This window comes from Oncorhynchus mykiss, chromosome 4 (genome assembly GCF_057628025.1).
Source record: "Oncorhynchus mykiss isolate SJ-2025 chromosome 4, ASM5762802v1, whole genome shotgun sequence".
Taxonomy (NCBI): Eukaryota; Metazoa; Chordata; class Actinopteri; order Salmoniformes; family Salmonidae; genus Oncorhynchus; species Oncorhynchus mykiss.
In genome coordinates this window covers 54,375,724-54,395,833 of record NC_143025.1, presented here as the reverse complement: position 1 = coordinate 54,395,833, position 20,110 = coordinate 54,375,724, and the positions used below count along the sequence as shown (strand labels likewise).

The 20,110-nt window shown below is 41.7% G+C and overlaps 1 protein-coding gene across 4 annotated transcripts in view; it reads left to right on the top strand.

Moving 5' to 3' along the window:
* LOC110521979 (ankyrin repeat and SOCS box protein 2) overlaps positions 1-19,733 on the top strand; it is a 38,930-nt gene extending 19,197 nt beyond the window's left edge. For all 4 annotated transcript variants that reach the window (XM_021599999.3, XM_021600000.3, XM_090232284.1 and 1 more), the window contains exons 4-10: positions 257-426; positions 801-956; positions 1,339-1,584; positions 1,718-1,889; positions 8,862-9,429; positions 15,690-15,843; positions 18,241-19,733. In XM_021599999.3, the coding sequence (XP_021455674.2) occupies positions 257-426; positions 801-956; positions 1,339-1,584; positions 1,718-1,889; positions 8,862-9,429; positions 15,690-15,843; positions 18,241-18,398 (1,624 nt within the window). In that variant the 3' untranslated portion in view covers positions 18,399-19,733. The remainder of the gene's footprint in view (positions 1-256; positions 427-800; positions 957-1,338; positions 1,585-1,717; positions 1,890-8,861; positions 9,430-15,689; positions 15,844-18,240) is intronic.
* Positions 19,734-20,110: the final 377 nt, after the last annotated feature.

The following is a 20,110-nucleotide window of genomic DNA, read 5'->3' as shown; positions in this document are numbered from 1 at the left end:
CCTTTAAAGGACTGCGAGATTCTGGCAATTAAGCCGTTTCTCTACTTAGCCAGAGTCAGATGAACTTGTGGATATCATTTTATGTCTCTATGTGCATTAAGAAGGATGCTAGAGGTAGTTTTGCGAGCCATTGTTAACTAGCATTAGCGCAATGACTGGAAGTCTACAGGTACAGTAGCATATGTTAGCTCTTCTATAGTTTATGTGGGCTAGGGAAAAAGGCAAGTGGATGATGATGGGTATATTTTCCTATTAGGGAACAGGACCCCATTGTGAAAGCCATCCTGAATGGTGATGTGACTACGGTACGAGCTATGGCTAGAAACAGCGGAAATAACATACTGCGGCCTGACAAGTATGGATGGATCCCGCTGCACGAGGCTGCATATTATGGCCAAGACCAGTGTGTCAGAGTTCTTCTTGGGGGTAAATGCAATTTAAAACCCCATAGATGTACTGTACATGTATAGTGAGTGGTTCCTTGTACATTTAGTACAGTCATTCTTTGCATCATTGGTTGTTGTCCTTTTTTGTAAGGCTGGTATCTTTATATTTTATAGTCCCATTTAAGCTGGTACTTACCTGTTATTTACTGGGAAAGTGTGTAGTGGTAACAATTGACATTTTCTAGTCTCATGTTAAAGAATACAAAAGCAGTCCATACCAAATGGTGCACCCATTTTATCAAGTAATTACCAAGTATTTTACCATTTTACCAAGTAAATGCCAGCTAAATAGCAGACTGTAAAATACAGTGTAAAATAAAGTATATCCCAGTGTTCTTCTTTCCACTTTTCAAGCTCAACCTGGTGTGATTAACACGTGCGACCTGAAAGGCCGGACCGCTCTCATCTTGGCAGTGGAAAGCGAAAAGGTGGCCTGTGTAGAGGCACTTCTGGAGATGGGGGCTGACCCAGACCTTGCCAACAAGGAGAGAGAGAGCCCCCTCTACAAAGGTAAAACATTTGCCTTTAAGACCTACTAAGACCTACAATATCTGCCAACCACTTTGTTATTATCCTTTTACTTTAAGCATAGTAAGTCATAGGCTACTGATAGTAAAATAACTTGTTGGGTAGCAAGATCAGAAGACCGTGAAAAAAAAATTAGCTGAAAAACATGTTGAATACATGAAGGGGGAGCACTTGTGAACAAGGGCACACTTCAGGAGAAAGGAGAGGTTATTGGGAGACAGGAATGGCTTGATATAGAAATACAGCTACACCCAAAATCTGCCAATACAGATTGCCTCTCCCAGTATCCTCTCAAGCTGTCTTGAGTACCCCAGAAAATTCTTCCATATAACTCCTGTCTTTTAATCTTTGACATTTTCTTCAGGTTGTGAAATGAACAATGCCGAGATTGTGGCCATGCTTCTGAATCACGGTGCTATGGTGAACAAATACTCCACCCAGGGCTGGACAGCTCTCCTAGAGGCTGTGAGCCGCAACAACGTTGAGATCTGTGAGATGTTAGTCCGGAGCGGGGCTAAGCTCAACCCAACCGACATGTACGGTATCACACCACTTTCTACTGCAGCCCAGAATGGACATGTGGAAACACTTCAATTTCTTATTAAACACGGTATGGGTATGACTTCCCCTGGGAAATAAAGGATGAATTCTGTAGGCCAAATGGCATTACACCGAATTGAGGCTGTAACCATGGATATAACAAAAAACTTTTCTAACTGTACATTGTTCTGAATATGTTCTAGGTGCTGATGTCAATAGCGAGGCAAGTGATGGGTCCACAGCTCTGTATGAGGCGGCTAAGAATGGCCATGAGGACATTGTGGAGATTCTTCTTTCTCAGAAAGCTGTCGCAAACAAAGTGGGAAAGAAAGGACTTCTGCCACTACATATCGCTGCCCAACAAGGAAATGATGGGTAGGTGAAATTAGCTTAAATTGCCTTGAAACATGGTTAGATTACAAATATCCCTGCACAGCACCCTTAACACTAGAACCACTGGGCTTCTTAACCTCCAAGTACTCGCTAAAGAAAGCACTGTTGGTCATCCTCTTTAGCTTACGTATCAGATTCATCTACTGTGTTGTTATTAGTATTAGAGGTGTAACAACATGGCTATACTTGTATTTGTAATCGTATCTGTAAATTGACAGTTGATACTCATGATCAGAAAAAGCTTAAGTGTTTTATTATGCCTAAGTATCTGTGTGTTTCATTCTATAGCTAGAAGACTCTCCAGGAGTGTTCAAATCTCTTCAAGCACGGATCCCGCTATCAAATTCAACAACATCCGGTGAAATCCGAGCGCGCCAAATTCAAAATGCAAAATCGTAATATTAAACATGAATGAAAATACAAGTGCCATACATGATTCTTTAGCTTAGAATCTTGGTAATCGAACCGCGTTGTCCAATTTACAATAGGCTTTACGGCGAAAGCATAGCATTTGATTATCTGAGGACAGCGCCCCACAACAACAAATGTTTTCAAACCAGCACAGGTGTCATAAAATCATAAATAGATATAAAATAAATCACTTACCTTTGAAGATCTTCCTCTGCTTGCAATCCCAACGGTCCCAGCTACACAATGAATGGCCGTTTTGTTCGATAAAGTCCTTCTTTATATCCCAAAAAGTCAGTTTAGTAGGCATCATTGAGTTCAATAATCCACCAGTTCAACATGAAGACAAAGAAGTCCCAAAAGTTACTGGTAAAGTTCATCCAAACAAGTCAAACAACGTTTCTAATTAATCCTCAGGTAGTCTAATATCAAAATAAATGATCATATTTGATACCAAGACTAGTATGTTCAATAGGAAAGGATAATAACGAAGCGCGCGCCCTCGTTCACGAGCGCAAAGAGACCACTTTTGCCTTTGTGCTCCCCTTGGATAAACTACCATTTCTTGTTGGTTTTTCTAAAAACAAGCCTGAAACCATGAATAAAGACTGTTGTCATCTAATGGAAGCCATAGGATCTGCAATCTGGGAGGTGTAAGTCATAGTTTTCAATAGCTTCACATTTGAAATAGCTGGGAGCTAAAAAAAAAAAAAGAAGGATTTCCCTCAGGTTTTTGCCTGCCATATCAGTTCTGTTATACTCACAGACATAATTTTAACCTCTTAGGTTTAGAAACTTCAGAGTGTTGTCTATCCAATTATAGCAATTATATGCATATCCTAGCTTCTGTGCCTGAGTAACAGGCAGTTTACTTTGGGCACGTCAGACAAGCGGAAATTCAGAAAACTAGACCGTGCGCTAAAAGCTTAAACTAATAACACAAATGATTGTATTTTTCTTGTCTATATTGAATACATAATTTGAACATTCACAGTGTAGGTTGGAAAAAGTATGTCAACCCCTAGGCTAATGACTTCTTCAAAAGCTAATTGGAGTCAGGAGTCAGCAAACCTGGAGTCCAATCAATGAGACGAGATTGGAAATGTTGGTTAGAGCTACCTTTCCCTATAAAAAACACTCACAAAATTTGAGTTTGCTATTCACAAGAAGCATTGCCTGATGTGAACCATGCCTCGAACAAAATACATCTCAGAAGAACTACGATTAAGAAATGTTGACTTGCATAAAGCTGGAAAGGGTTACAGAAGTATCACTAAAAGCCTTGATGTTCATCAGTCCACAGTAAGACAAAATGTCTGTAAATGGAGTTCAGCACTCTCCCTAGGAGTGGCCGTCTTGCAAAGATGACTGCAAGAGCACAGCGCAGAATGCTCAGTGAGGTTAAGAAAAATCCTAGAGCATCAGCTAAAGACTTACAGAAATCTCTGGAAAATGCTAACATCTCTTTTGACGAGTCTATGATACGTCAAACATTAAACAAGAATAGTGTTCATGGGCGGACACCACAGATGAAACCACCACTGTCCAAAAAAAACCTTGCTGCCCATCTGAAGTTTGCAAAAGTGCACCTGGATGTTTCTCAGCCCTACTGGCAAAATAGTCTGTGGACAGATGAAACTGCAGTTGAGTTGTTTGGAAGGAACATACAACACTATGTGTGGAGAAAAAAAGGCACAGCACACCAACATCAAAACCTCATCCTAAATGTAAATCATGGTGGAGGGAGCATCATGATTTGGGGCTGCTTCAGGGCCTGGACAGCTTGCTGTCTTCGACGGAAAAATGAATTCCCAAGTTTATCAAGACATTTTGCAGGAGAATGTTAGACTATCTATCCACCAATTGAAGCTCAATGGAAGTTGGGCGATGCAACAGGACAATGACCCAAGATGGAGCCTGAGAAGCTGTCTATAAATCAACAACAGAATGGCGTCAACAGAAGAAAATACTCCTTCTGGAGTGGCCCAGTCAGAGTCCTGACCTCAATCCGATTGAGATGCTGTGACATGACCTCGAGAACAGTTCACGCCAGACATCCCAAAGAATATAGCTTTACTGAAACAGTTTTGTAAAGAGGAATGGTCCAAAATTCTTCTTTACCATTGCATGTCTGATCCACAACTACAGAAAACTTTGCTTGAGGTTATTGCTGCCAAAGGAGGGTCAACCGTTATTAAATCCAAGTGTTCACATACTTTTCCCAACCTGCACTGTGAATGTTTACACATTGTGCTCAGCAAAGACCTGAAAACGTATAATTGTTTGTGTGATATTAGTTTAAGCAGACTGTGTTTGTTGTGACCAAGATGAAGTTCAGATCAAATGTTATGACCAATTTATGCAGAAATCCAGGTATTTCCAAAGGGTTCACTTTTTCTTGCCACTGTAAGTGCTGCCTGTCTTCCCAGTGGTCTACTTGGTGTGTGAACTGCTGCCTTCTCATAATTTGCAGGTAGTTGTTGACACATTAACTAGGATCAAGGGGCAGGATAATTTGCGACTTGTTTTGGTAATCAGTGGCTGTACTGAAGGGAGAGTGGTTTCATCTCTTTTCTGAGTGCATATAACCAGCTTCTCATGCTCCCTCTCAGTGTGCTTCATTCAATAGCTAGAGAACTCCTGATATCTCCATGAGTGAAAAGTAAACATTTTTTGTCCTTATTTGTTGTCTAGTACTGTCTTTTTGCTAGCTAGGGCCATCTACTTTAATTGCTGCCTGTTTTCCCAATGGCCTACTTGGTGTGTGAACTGCTGATTGCTAATTATTTGCAGATAGTTGTTAACACATCAACCAGGATCAAAAGGCAAGGCAATTTTGTGACTTGTTTTGGTAATCACTGGCTCTATTGTAGGGGGGGTGGTTTCACCTCTCCTAGGCAATCAGCATTTAGTACAGGGAGGTGTGCTCTCCACCTCTGCTAGGCAATCAGTAGTTAGTGTTAGTTTTTCAGTCTCCTCTGGCTTCTCAGTGGCAGCTGTAAGCGGTGGTCATGTCAGTGGCGGTCGTGTTGCAAAACAAAGACCGCTCTGACAAGTTATTCGAGGAAGGCTCCACACCACTCTCACTTGAGTATCTTACCTATATATTTACAGATTGTCATTTTTCCCTTTTGTAGCTTTGTCAACTATTTGTTTTCTATACCTGTTTGCCTGTAGGATTTACAGACGCTCCTCATCCGTTGGCTGCAACCCTTCCAATTTAGTTTACCCTGAGCGCACAACCGATGTGGAATTCCGCTGGGTCTCTGGCAGCGTTTGGAACTGCCATTCCATGATCAAAAACGGCGAGTTCATCTTAGTCTATGCTGCCCTTCAGTCCCTCGACTTTTGACCCCGATGGAGACATGGATCACCCCAGAGAACACTGCTACTCCAGCTTCTCTTTCTTCATCTATGTTTTCTCTCATTGTCCGAGAGCACCTGGTCGTCGTGATGGTGGCAAAGGTCTACTCATTTCTCCTAAGTGGAGATTTTCTTTTCTCCCTCTCTCACCTGTCCATCTCCTCATTTGAATTCCATGCTGTCCCTGTCTCTTGCCCACTCAAGCTTAACATTGTCATCTATCGCCCACCTGGTGCCCTTGGAGAGTTCCTCAATAAGCTTGACGCCTTGATAGGCTAATTTCCTGAAGACGGCTCACCTGTCTGCGTACTTGGCGACTTCAACTTCCCGATGTCTGTCTTCAGAAAGCTGATGGGATCCTCCTCTTTATAATAGAGGCCATCACTTTGTTTTCTCACGCAATTGCATGGCCTATAGGAATGTTGCGCAACATGAGCTCATGGGACTCTCATGAAGTGTTTGATTAGATTTTCGATTACATTTGATTTGAGGGACAATAGCGTGCTGAGTACCAAGCAGTTATCAAGTTTGGTAGGCTACCAATGACCATCAGCAGCATCCAAGCTTGCAGATGCCTAATTACTGTGACTAAACGCTCACATGGAATTTGACTGCCTTCATGACTTGTGACCACAGGTGTGGTGGTAATATGGTTACCACAACAGCCCTACCCAAGCTATAGGCTTCTTTAGGGCTGAACCTGCCGTGTTTGTACAATTTGTATAATGTTAAATATTAGCCAACATCAGTAATACTCACATACATTTATTTTAGCATAATTTTGTTAACCTTTTTTTCCTCTCATGTCCTTGTAAATTATTCCTGAGGGACGCTAGCATTAGTAGATCATATTAGGCTAACGTTGTGCAACAATTTGGGACATGTTCACGGCAACTGGACCATTGTCATACAGTTCCATGATTTGTGAGAATTAGGGTAGATTTATAGGATTATTGTTCAACCTCTATTGTACACTTTTTTTTCTTCCACCTTCCAATATCGTATGGATTGAACTTGAATATGACAACTTTCAGGATGAATCAAACCACTGACTTTGTACTCTTCAATACGCACTGAGTGTACAAAACATTAGGAACACCTGCTATTTCCATGACAAACTCACCAGGTGAAGCTATGATCCCTTATTGATGTCACCTGTTTACCACTTCAATCAGTGTAGATGAAGGTTAGACAGGTTAAAGGAGTTTTAAGCCTTGAAACAATTGAGACATGGATTTTTTTTTTGTCATACATACTTCCTAAATAAATAATATACAAGATCACAATATCTTTAAATCTACCAGTTGGTGCTGAAACAGATTGCTTTCGTTAAATTCACCATATTCTGACCCCGTTCTCAACGTATTCTATTGGTACAGACTCAATGGTTTAATTACATTTATTCAGAGCGAGCAAGGTACATGCCAAAGTGCATTACGCAACTTAATACTGAGAAGTGCGTAGGAAAGTCATGCTTCAGAAAGATATAATTTCCTAAGTCAGGATCGAGCCCTTATGTCTCTTCTTAGTCATACTGTACATGTACTCCCAAAATCTCCTTGACTTCTTTAACAATTTAATGCATTCCAACTGTGCAGTTGAGGCGCTGTCATTGACTATTGAAATGTGAGCTATGAGCATGAGCAGCCCTTCATTGCAAGAAGGCTGTTTTCTTAGAAGTAGAGTCTCCTTTATTACAAATTTAAAAGCATAACTCTGCCAAAAATTAGTCTGATTACAACAAGAGATGCATTTCATTTTGTGGTCAAATTCTGAGTTTTTGCTCCCACAAAGGATACATTCATGTCATGGCCATCTTTGTCATCATGGCCAATAATAATACCATTATTGTACTTTCCCCCACCTTCTTTCTATCCTGTACTCTACCCTACCTCCTAGTTTTCTTTTCTGAATCTACTGACTTCCCTTTCACTTGCACCTTTTCTCCGCACCTCAAAAGAAAAGTTAAAGGGACTCCCAGCCAATGAAAATGCTGCTGTAATCATTCAGTTCGTGGAGCACATGATACGAAATGCTAGTCATGCATAAACATTTGGTCGGACCTGTGACAAACATCCAAGACACACTAAAACCAAGCTGTGAAGAAATTTTATTGTTCCACCTAGAATATGAACCCCTTGCCTTTGTGGTGGGCTTTACTTGTGGAGACTTTGACCCCTTATTCCGGTTGGATGATTCCCGCAATCAGGAGGATCATATCCAGGGAGGGAATTCTCCATCTTGGAATATTCAAATCAAATCAAATTGATTTATATAGCCCTTCTTACATCAGCTAATATCTCAAAGTGCTGTACAGAAACCCAGCCTAAAACCCCAAACAGCAAGCAATGCAGGTGTAGAGGCATCACTTTTCTTCAGAGAAGGAGGTGACTGAAAGTGTTGTTGCTTGGTGCAATAAATAATTTTACAAAATAAAATGCTTTATACCATTATTACAGAGAATCAGACAAATTATGCTACCCCCTGCCTATTGGTTACTTAGCTTATTCAAGCCTGTCTCAAAATACAACACTGCCCCTATAAGACAAAAAAGTTACTGACCTGACTCGCTTTTCAAACATGACTGCACACGTTTTGTACTCTTATAGGAAGCAATTACTCCCGCATTGCTGACTACAAATGATCTATAACTGGGGTAATAACTCACTAACTAGCAAAATATGAATAAAATGTGCACACATGGCTACATGCAGCTCTCGCTTTGATCTCAAAACAAGTGCATCTACTCACGACCACTCATGCTGTAAACGTGGGAGTGCAGTTCAAAATAAATGGCACAGATCCGTATATGTGACCCGATTCAGGAAACTAGGCGTATGTTGTGACTTCACAGGAGAGCTGTTTGAACGTAAAAAATATTGTTTAATCAAAATGCGTTTTTTGGCAGAAATGCCTTCTAGAACATGTGAACTTTCGTGAACCTTAAAATCAAACTTTTATGCCATCTGTAAATACAAATACAATTGTTCAATTACAAGTCTAGTTGGTTTAGCCACAGAAAAAGGAAGTTTGGAGTTTGGATTGGTCTATCATGTCTATAATATTCAGATTTCTGAAAGACGTGGGAACTTTGGGAAAGTTTTAGGGGGAAATTGCAACCCTAGCCCTTAATCCTCAAATCTGGGCACCCCCTAATTCCCCCTGTGTGATTTTCTATTTCAGTATCGTGTCGTTGCTGATCAAAGCCACCAGCAAGTCCAGAGTGAAACGCAGTGGCATCAGTCCCCTCCACCTGGCCGCCGAGTACAATTGGGATGAAGTCCTGGAGGTCCTGATCAAGGCCGGCTACGATGTCAATGCCGTGTTGTCGGAGGAACGCTCCAGGATGTATGAGGACCATCGTAGAACAGCGCTCTACTTCGCCGTCACCAACGGCAACGTGGACACGACCACCATGCTTCTAGAAGCCGGTGCCGACCCAAACCTGGACACATTCAACCCGCTACTTGTGGCCATGAGGCAAGGTAGTATCGAATTGGTCACTTTGCTGGTGGAGCACATGGCCAACGTCAATGCCTACATCCCCACTCACCCCACCTCATTCCCGGCCACCGTCATGTTCAGTATGAAGTATCTGTCCATGCTGAAGTATCTGATGGACAACGGTTGCGATGCCCTCTCCTGTTTTAGTTGCACTTACAGCAGTGGTCCACACCCACCCCTTCAGGAGACCTCTGAGAGAGATGGCTACAATACCGATATGCACAGAAATACCGGGGAACCTGTTCAGGTAAATAGAATAGGATTGAAATGTTTAGTGTGTGCGTGTGTAATATTTTCACATACAGTAGGGTACATTTCTTTAGGGATCCCTTGATAAAGATGAGAATAGAAGACTGTATAAAATAAATGCATACTGAGCTCTCTTGTATGCTTAATTGTATACTAATGCAATTGCTCAGAGAAATGCATTTTGTATAACAAGCAATTTAAAAAACCTCAAAAGGATAGCGGTCAAAATGATTGGATCCCCTGTTTTCAAGACTCCAGCACCCTCCCCTTGCAAACACTGAGCCTTTTTCTCAAATGTTTTATGAGATTGGAGAACACAGAGAGGGGTCGTGAACCATTCCTCCATACAGAAACTTTTCAGATCCCTGATATCCTTCATCTGCGCTTATGGATTGTCCTCTTCCATCCAAACCATAGGGGTTCCACTCAAGAGACTGAGTTGGCCATTGCAAAATGTTTATTTGCAAAAAACATTTATTTGTGGATTTGTATGTGTGCTTGGGGTTATTGTACTGCTGGAATGTCCACTTTTGGCTTCAAATTTCAAAAATGTCCTGGTACTGTTGCGGTCGTCGAAAGAAGTAGACCAAAGTGCAGCGTGGAGAGCGTACATTTATTTTTTTTATTTAAAATGTCGCCAACAAAACAAGAAATTAAAAAACAACCGTGAAGCTCACAGGGCTATAGTGCCACTAACAAAGATAACTACCCACACTGAAAGGAGGGAAAAGGGCTACCGAAGTATGATTCCCAATCAGAGACAACGATAGACAGCTGTCCCTGATTGAGAACCATACCCGGCCAAAACATAGAAATAAAGAAACATAGAAAAACTGATCTCTAAGGTCACCCCAAGGGTGCGTACTCCAGCCACAAAACCTGAACCTATAAGGGAGGGTCTGGGTGGGAATCGATCCACGGTGGCGGCTCTGGTGCGGGACGTAGATCCCGCTCCACCTCTGGCTCACCCAACTTTGGTGGCGCCTCGTCGACAACCCCGGACTGGGGACCCACTCTGCGGGCCCCGGACTGGGGACCCTCGTTGCTAGGCCCGGACTGGGGAAAGGGGAAACATTTAAAGGGGAAACATTTAAATTCAAAGCATTTAAATTCAAAGCCCAGACCCAGTTTTGTTGTGTGTCTTATTTCTTGTTTCACAATAAAAAAATATATTTTGCATCTTCAAAGTGTGTTGCATGTTTTACAAACCCCCGCAAAAATACACTTTCATTCCAGGTTGTAAGGCAACAAAATAGGAAAAATGCCAAGGGGGGTGAATACTTTCGCAAGCTACTGTATTTAAATATTAGGACAAGCAATGTCAGAGTGGCATTGACTAAATACAGTAGAATAGAATTCAGTATATACATCGAAGTTGAGTAAAGCAGAATGTAAACGTTATTAAAGTGACTAGTGTTCAATTATTAACGTGTCCAGTGATTCTATGTACAGTGGGGAGAACAAGTATTTGATACACTGCCGATTTTGCAGGTTTTCCCACTTACAAAGCATGTAGAGGTCTTTCATTTTTATCATAGGTACACTTCAACTGTGAGAGACGGAATCTAAAACAAAAATCCAGAAAATCACATTGTATGATTTTTAAGTAATAATTTGCATTTTATTGCATGACATAAGGATTTGATCACCTACCAACCAGGAAGAATTCCGGCTCTCACAGACCTGTTAGTTCTTCTTTAAGAAGCCCTCCTGTTCTCCACTCATTACCTGTATAAACTGCACCTGTTTGAACTCGTTACCTGTATAAAAGACACCTGTCCACACACTCAATCAAATCAGACTCCAACCTCTCCACAATGTCCAAGACCAGAGAGCTGTGTAAGGACATCAGGGTTAAATTGTAGACCTGCACAAGGCTGGGATGGGCTACAGGACAATAAGCAAGCAGCTTGGTGAGAAGGCAACAACTGTTGGTGCAATTATTAGAAAATGGAAGAAGTTCAAGATGACGGTCAATCACCCTCGGTCTGGGGCTCCATGCAAGATCTCACCTCAATGATCATGAGGAAGGTGAGGGATCAGCCCAGAACTACACGTCAGGACCTGGTCAATGACCTGAAGAGAGCTTGGACCACAGTCTCAAAGAAAACCATTCGTAACACACTACGGCGTCATGGATTAAAATCCTGCAGCTCACGCAAGGTCCTCCTGCTCAAGCCAGCGCATGTCCAGGCCCATCTGAAGTTTGCCAATAACCATCTGGATGATCCAGAGGAGGAATGGGAGAAGTTCATGTGGTCTGATGAGACAAAATAGAGCTTTTTGGTCTAAACTCCACTCGCCGTGTTTGGAGGAAAAAGAAGGATGAGTACAACCCCAAGAACACCATCCCAACCGTGAAGCATGGAGGTGGAAACATCATTCTTTGGGGATGCTTTTCTGCAAAGGGGACAGGACGACTGCACCATAATGAGGGGAGGGTGGATGGGGCCATGTATCGCAAGATCTTGGCCAACAACCTCCTTCCCTCAGTAAGAGCATTGAAGATGGGTCGTGGCTCGGTCTTCCAGCATGACAACAACCCGAAAAACACAGCCAGGGTAACTAAGGAGTTTCTCCGTAAGAAGCATCTCAAGGTCCTGGAGTGGCCTAGCCAGTCTCCAGACCTGAACCCAATAGAAAGTCTTTGGAGGGAGCTGAAAGTCCGTATTGCCCAGCGACAGAATGATCTGGAGAAGGTCTGTATGGAGGAGTTGGCCAAAATCCCTGCTGCAGTGTGTGCAAACCTGGTCAAGAACTACAGGAAACGTATGATATCTGTAAACAAACAAAGGTTTCTGTACCACATGTTAAGTTCTGCTTTTCTGATGTATCAAATACTTTTGTCATGCAATAAAATGCAAATGAATTACTTAAAAATCATACAATGTGATTTTCTGGATTTTTGTTTTAGATTCTGTCTCTCATAGTTGAAGTGTACCTATGATAAAAATTACAGACCTCTACATGCTTTGTAAGTAGGGAAACCTGCAAAATCGGCAGTGTATCATATGCTTGTTTTCCCCACTGTATATAGGGGAGCAGCATCTAAATTGCAGGGCTGAATAGCCGGGTAGTACCCAGATAGTGATGGATATTTAACAGCCTGATGTCCTTGAGATAGAAGCTGTTTTTCAGTCTCTTTGGCCCAGCTTTGATGCACCTGTACTGACCTTGCCTTCTGGATGATAAGTTGGGTGAACAGGCCTTGGCTCGGATGGTTTATATCCTTGATGATCTTTTTGGCCTTCCTGTGACATCGGGTGTTTGTAGGTTTACTGGAGGGCAGGCAGTGTGATGCATTGGATAGACGTACCACCCTCTGGAGAGCCCTGCGGTTGCGGGCGGTGCAGTTGCCGTCTCAGGCGATGATACAGCCCAACAGGATGCTCTAAATTATTCATCTGTAAAAGTTTCTGAGGGTCTCATGGGCCAATCCGAATTTCTTCAGCCTCCTGAGTTTGAAGAGGCGCTGTTGTACCTTCTTCACCACACTCTCTGTGTGGGTGGACCATTTCAGATTATCATTGATGTGTACGCCGAGAAACTTGAAGCTTTCCACGTTCTCCACTGCTGTCTCTGATGTGGATAGGGGCGTGCTCCACGTGCTGTTTCCTGAAGTGCCCGATCAGCTCCTTAGTTTTGACGTTGAGAGTGTGGTTATTTTTCTGGCCCCACTCTGCCAGGGCCCTCACTTCCTCCGTGTAGGCTGTCTCGTCATTGTTGGTAATCAAGCCTACTACTGTTGGTGTAAGGTAGAGGGGACATGATCCTTAATTAGCTAGCCTCTCAAAGCACTTCATGATGACAAGTGAGTGCTATGGGGCGATCGTCATTTAACCTGTCTGCTACCAGTGGGACAGTAGCATCCCACCTTGAAAAACAGCAAGTGAAATTGCAGGACGCAAAATTCAAAACAACAGCAATCCCATAATTAAAAGTCGTTAAACATACAAGTATTATACACCATTTTAAAGATAAACTTCTTGTAAATCCAACCACAGTGTCTGATTTCAAAAAGGCTTTACGGCAAAAGCACTCCATCTGATTATGTTAGGTCAGTGCCTAGTCACAGAAAACCATACAGCCATTTTCCAGAAAAAGAGAGAGCTCACAAAAGTCAGAAATAGCGATTAAATTAATCACTAACCTTTGATCTTCATCAGATAGCACTCACAGGACTTCATGTTACACAATAAATGTGTGTTTTGTTCGATAAAGTTAATCTTTATGTCCAAAAACCTCAGTTGAAATTGGTGCGTTATGTACAGTAATTATTGTCTCAAACAAACATCCGGTGAAATTTCAGAGCCACATCAAATTACAAAAATACTCATCATAAATATTGATCTAAGATACAAGTGTTATGCATAGGATTAAAGAAACTTAAACTTAATGCATCCGCTGTGTCAGATTTCAAAAAGGCTTTACGGCAAAAGCACACCATGCGATTATGTTAGGTCAGCGCCTAGCCACAGAGAACCATACAGCCATTTTCCAACCAAAGAGAGGTGGCACAAAAGTCAGAAATAGTGTTAAAATTATTCACTTTCCTTTGATGATCTTCATCTGGTGGCACTCCCAGGTCTCCATGTTAGACAATACATGTTCGTTTTGTTCGATAATGTTCCTCTTTATGTCCAAAAACCTCAGTTTTGTTGGTGCGTTTAGATCAGTAATCCAAAGGCACAATGCGCACTCACAACATCTAGATGAAAAGTTTTTAAAAAGTACATTAAAAGTTAGTAGAAAAATGTCAAACGATGTTTAAAATCAATCCTCAGCTTGTTTTTGTCACAAATTATCAATAATATTTCAACCGGACAAAAGCTTCGCAATAGAAAAGGAGAAACAAGTGGCACGCTCCTGATCACAAGCTTGGCTCATGTCTGGAAATTTCCATTGTCCCCTCATTGAATGTGATGTATCTCCCTAAATTTTCAGAGTAAAAGCCTGAAACAATGCCTAAAGACTGGCCACATGTAGAGGAAGCCATAGAGATAGTGAACTGGGTCCTAAGTCTTTGTATGGTGGATAGGCTTTCAATGGAAAAACAGCCTTTCAAAATAATAGTACTTCCTGGTTGGATTTTCCTCAGGTTTCTGCCTGCCATATCAGTTATGTTATACTCACAGACATTATTTTAACATTTTTGGAAACTTTAGAGTGTTTTCTATCCAAATCTTTCTCCGTGTAGGCTGTCTCGTCATTGTTGGTAATCAAGCCTACTACTGTTGGTGTAAGGTAGAGGGGACATGATCCTTAACTAGCCTCTCAAAGCACTTCATGATGACAAGTGAGTGCTACGGGGCGGTCGTCATTTAACCTGTCTGCTACCAGTGGGACGGTAGCATCCCACCTTGAGAATTCTCTTGGGATGTAATACGGCCTTCATTTGATTGAGGTATTCTAGATTGGGTGAACAAAAGGACTTGAGTTTCTGTATGTTATCGCAATCGCACCATGAGTAGGTAATAATGAAGCATAGACCCCCACATTTCTTCTTTCCTGAGTTATTTCTTCCCATCTGCACGATGAACTGAGTATCCAGCTGGCCGACTGGATGGAGACAGTATATCCCCAGAGAGCTATGATTCCATGAAACAGAGTATGTTACAGTCCCTGATGTCTCTCTGGAAGGAGAACCTCGCTCTGAGCTCGTCTACTTTATTGTCCAGAGACTGAATATTAGCGAGTGATTTACTCGGAAGCAATGGAGTGTGTGCCAGCCTCCTGAGTCAGACTAGAAGTCCATTCCGAATACCTCTTCTCCAACAGCAATGACTTCGAGCAGCCTCTGGGATAAGTTTAATTGCCTTGGGGGTACGAACAAAGGATCCAATTAGGGAAAATCTTATTCCTGGTTGTAATGCTGGTGAGTTACCGCCGCTCTTATATCCAAAAGTTGTTTCCGGCTGTATGTAATAATACAACAAAAACATTCTGGGTTAATAAAGTAAGAAATAACACACACACAAAAAAACTGCAAAATTGCTTAGGAGCTAGAAGCAGAGCTACCATGTCTGTCTGGGCCATCTTACTTTCTATACAGGAACCGAGAGCTCCTTTTTCTTTATTTTCCTGTTGAAGTGTCCTTTGGTAAGGAATGTTTTTTTGGATTTACTATGTAACAATGTATAACAACACTGTAATCACCAATGTAACTGTCATGATGTTATGTTAGCACATAGGTATTTGGGACACTTCTTACACTTCTTGTTAAGTGGGAACAATTGCTTTTTGTGTCTCCGTCATTAGTTTTGTGAGATAATCTCTACTCGGGCAATAAGCCGCTGGGCAGGACCCATCATAGACGTACTCCTGGATTACGTTGGCCAGGTGAAACTCTGCTCCAGACTCACTGAACACCTAGATAGCTTCAAGAACTGGGAAGTCATCAAGGAGAAAGCAAGTGAGTGTCCCCGGCTTCCAAACAGACGCACATATGCTCCTAGTGCAGCCTGCCCTGCCTGTCTCTCAGACTCTGACCAGCAGCCTATCCTCCCTATTTATGTTCAGAAAACAAATTGGAAGGACAGAATTGTGGGGGATAGCACTAATCATGTTGATGCAACCTAATAGTCACCCTTAGAATACTTCCAGAGCCAATAATGTCCCCCCATGATGAAAGGGGGTTATGAATGAAAAAGTTTGGGAAGCACTGATCAACCGAATGGTTAGCACAAATCATGGGCAACCACATAATTTGGCCTATTTGTTTATAGTCAGTATTCTGCATCAGTTAGGCACAGCTGATAATGCTTATTGCTAAATAACACACCAGCCTGATAATATGGACCAGTATGTTGTTCGGCTCATTTCTGGAGGATCAAATTATTTTTTAGACAGTGTCAGCATCATTTTATTTTCACTCATTTTGGAGTACAAAAGTCGTTCAATTGTGGTTGGGGATACAGTGTCATTGGAAAGTATTCGGACCCCTGGACTTTTGACACATTTTGTTAGGTTACAGCCTTATTCTAAAATGTATTAATAAGGGGGGGGGGGGGGGGGGATTTACACACAAAACCCTACAATGACAAAGCACAAACATGTTTCTTTATTTTTTGCTAATTTATTTAAAAAAAATAACTGTAATATCAGATTGACAGAATTATTCAAATCCTTAACTCAGCACTTTATTGCAGCTCCATTGACAGCCTCAAGTCTTCTTGCGTATGACGTTACAAACCTGGCACACCTGTATTGGGGAGTTTCTCCCATTCTTCTCAGCAGATTCTCTCAAGCTGTCAGGTTGGATGGGGAGCATTGCTGCACAGTTATTTTCAGGTCTCTCCAGAGAAGTTCAATAGGGTTCAAGTCCGGGCTCTGGTTGGGCCACTCAAGAACATTCAGAGACTTGTCCCGAAGCCACTCCTGCGCTGTCTTGGCTATGTTATTAGGGTCATTGTCCTGTTGGTAGGTCAACCTTTGCCCCAGTTTGAGGTTTTCGTCAAGGATCTCTCTGTACTTTGCTCCGTTCACCTTTGCCTCAGTCCTGACTAGTCTGCCAGTCCTAGCCTCTGAAAAACAACCACAGCATGATGCTGCCACCACCATGCTTCACTGTAGGGATATGCCAGGGTACCTCAAGATGTGATGCTTAGCAATCAAGCCAAAGAGTTCAATATTGGTTTCATCAGACCAGAGAATATTGTTTGTCATGGTCTGAGAGTCTTTTAGGTGCCTTTTGGTCAACTCAAAGTGGGCTGTCATGTGCCTTTTACTGAGGAGTGGCTTCCGTCTGGCCACTCGACCATAAAGGCCTTTTCGTGAAGTGCTGCAGAGATGGTTGTCCTTCTGGAAGGTTATCCCTTCTTCACAGAGGAACTCTGGAGCTCTGTCAGAGTGACCATCGGATTCTTGGTCACTTCCCTGACCAAGTCCCTTCTCCCCCTGATTGCTCAGTTTGGCCCAGCTGCCAGCTCTAGGAAGAGTCTTGGTGGTTACAAACTTCTTCCATTTAAGAATGATGGAGGCCACTGTGTTCTTGGGGACATTCAACGCTGCAGACATTTTTTGGTACCCTTTCCCATATCTGTGCCTCGACACAATCCTGTCTCAGAGCTCTACTGACAATTCCTTTGTCCTCATGGCTTGATTTTTTCACTGACTTACACTGTCAACTGTAGGTCCTAATATACACAGGTGTGTGCCTTTCCAAATCATGCCCAATAAATGTAATTTACCACAGGTGGACACCAAGTTGTAGAAACATCTCAAGGATGATCAATGAAAACAGGATGCACCTGAGGTCAATTTCTACTCTAATAGCAAATGTTCTGAATACTCATGTAAATAAGGTATTTCTGTTTTTAATATATTTGCAAAAATATCTCAACATGTTTTCGCTTTGTCGCTATGGGATATTGTGTGTAGATTGCTACGTTTTTTTTTATTTAATCCATTTTAAAACAAGGCTGTAATGTAACAAAATGTGGACAAACTCATGGGGTCTGAATACTTTCCCGAAGACCAAATTATCAGGAATGTTTTGATGTGTTTTCCCTACAAAATGTACCAGAAACAAGCATTTCACAGTTATTTATTTGTTTATATATATTAAATCTCCAGGGGGAGCATGTCCCCAGACCCCCCATGGAAGGGTGTTGACCCCCCCTAATATGCAACACAAAGTTACGCCCTTGGCTGCTGGGGTTACTGCTGTGATGAGGGGGGATGTCATGTACACACGCACACAATGCACTGCCCAAACGGGCACTTATTTGGAGTGACTTGTGCACATGTTATATGTATATATATGTATACAAACATGTACAACCCCATATATGTTGTCATTGTCTTCCAGCGCCACCACGTCCACTGATGCAGCTGTGCAGGCTGAAGATCCGCCAGAAAGTTGGAATCCACAGACTGAGGTGCATCAACAAACTGCCCCTCCCACAACAACTGATCAAGTACCTCAACCATGAAGAGTGCAACCAAGAACAGTTTGGTGAATACTAATGTGTAAAATCATAGTCAAAGTAAGAGACAACAGAGGGAATACAGCACAAAATCGCTTCACATATTCATTGTTTTTAGTGTGATATTTGAGCAATAATATAGAGTAGAGTGCGTTGAACCTAGAGTTCACAATTAAACTTTAAGACCAGACTAAGGTAGACTTACCAAAGTCGGTAAGTGTGTGTACTTGCACTTCACTTCAGACAAACTTCTGACTTCAGAGGATGGATCCATGAATGAAGTTCTTTTGACACCACCATTTCTCTTGCCCTCTAGCATTGGACTGATCTACTACTGTACCACATAACCCAACCTAGTGCATTATTCATGCAATGTACTGTCCATGTTATGATGGCTCACATTTTACAACATATAATAATCTACAATGGTGTCTCTTGGATTGTTGTTCAATTACATTATGACCATTAATTGGATTGTGAATTATCACAAACATCCATGTGGTAGAGGCAGCTGTTTTAATCTTGAAATAGGTCTATAACAAGATATTCTGTATCCATGACTGAACTACATTGGTCAGTATTAAAAACATAGTATGTAATTGCAAAACCTGTCAAGGCAATGGAAACTACTTGCCAACAATGTTGAATGACAGATGAACGCCTTTTCTGTAGAATTCATCACTTGATCTGTAAGACGTGTGGGAATCTGGTTCCACTTCTAGCACAGTGGTCCACTCTGTCCAAACTGAGGAACGCCACAGAAGATGGCTTTGTTAGACTGAGGTGCTATCTTTAGCTCACAGCTCATTTGAACTGTGTAGTGAAAACTCAAAAGCAGAGAGAAGGTGGATCTTTTGAGAAGTATTTCTAATCTAACCTAAGAAAATATGCGATTTAAAAAATATACATGCATTTTGATTTATTGTTTGTAAATTATGCTCTGTTATTTTCCCCAGTGAATTGTGCAGATGGTTACAGGCTACATTGATATGACATTGCTGCTGTTTGGTGTTACTTGAGTGTAAAAAATATATTTTCAAAGTTCACATTTATATGTATGGACTGTTATGTGCAACATCCTAATTAGGCTGCACTAAAAGTAAATGTAGAGCTTATCATTATTTGAATGACAAGTCATCTTTGAGCTATAATCCATCTATGATGATGCTGCAATTAGCCTTACTCCATCTTCATACACCAAGTTATTGTTGTTTGACTGCACCTGTTTCCCATTTTCCTAAAAATGAAAATTACACCACTTTTCAGCCTCATATTTAGCACAGTTTCTACATTCTGAAGATTAACCCTTGTGTGGGTTAACATTTTCAATGTTTACTAAAAGAAAAATGATAGAATTAATACATTTTCAACCTGAGACTCATTGGCTTTGGCTCATTTTCTGTGAAGAACACATTTTCATTGAGTGCACACTGCATCCCCCTACACATTTATATTACATATGTGGTGTTCGGGTCCACTGGACCCGAGGGTAATAAAAGCGTGCGTGTAGGTGGAAACAAGTAAACATTTTACAAAAAATGGGCCTGCTGGGCCTGCTGTTTCTAAATAGCACCCAGAACTTGGAAACAAGTAAACATTTTACAAAAAATGGGCCTCCTGGGCATTCTGTTTCTAAATAGCACCCAGAACTTGTCTGTCTCCCGCTTTTCTTGCACTCTTTACTACTTTGTAGTGTGTGAAACTACACAATGTCTTGCGGGAAACTGCACAATGTTATTACAATACATTAGT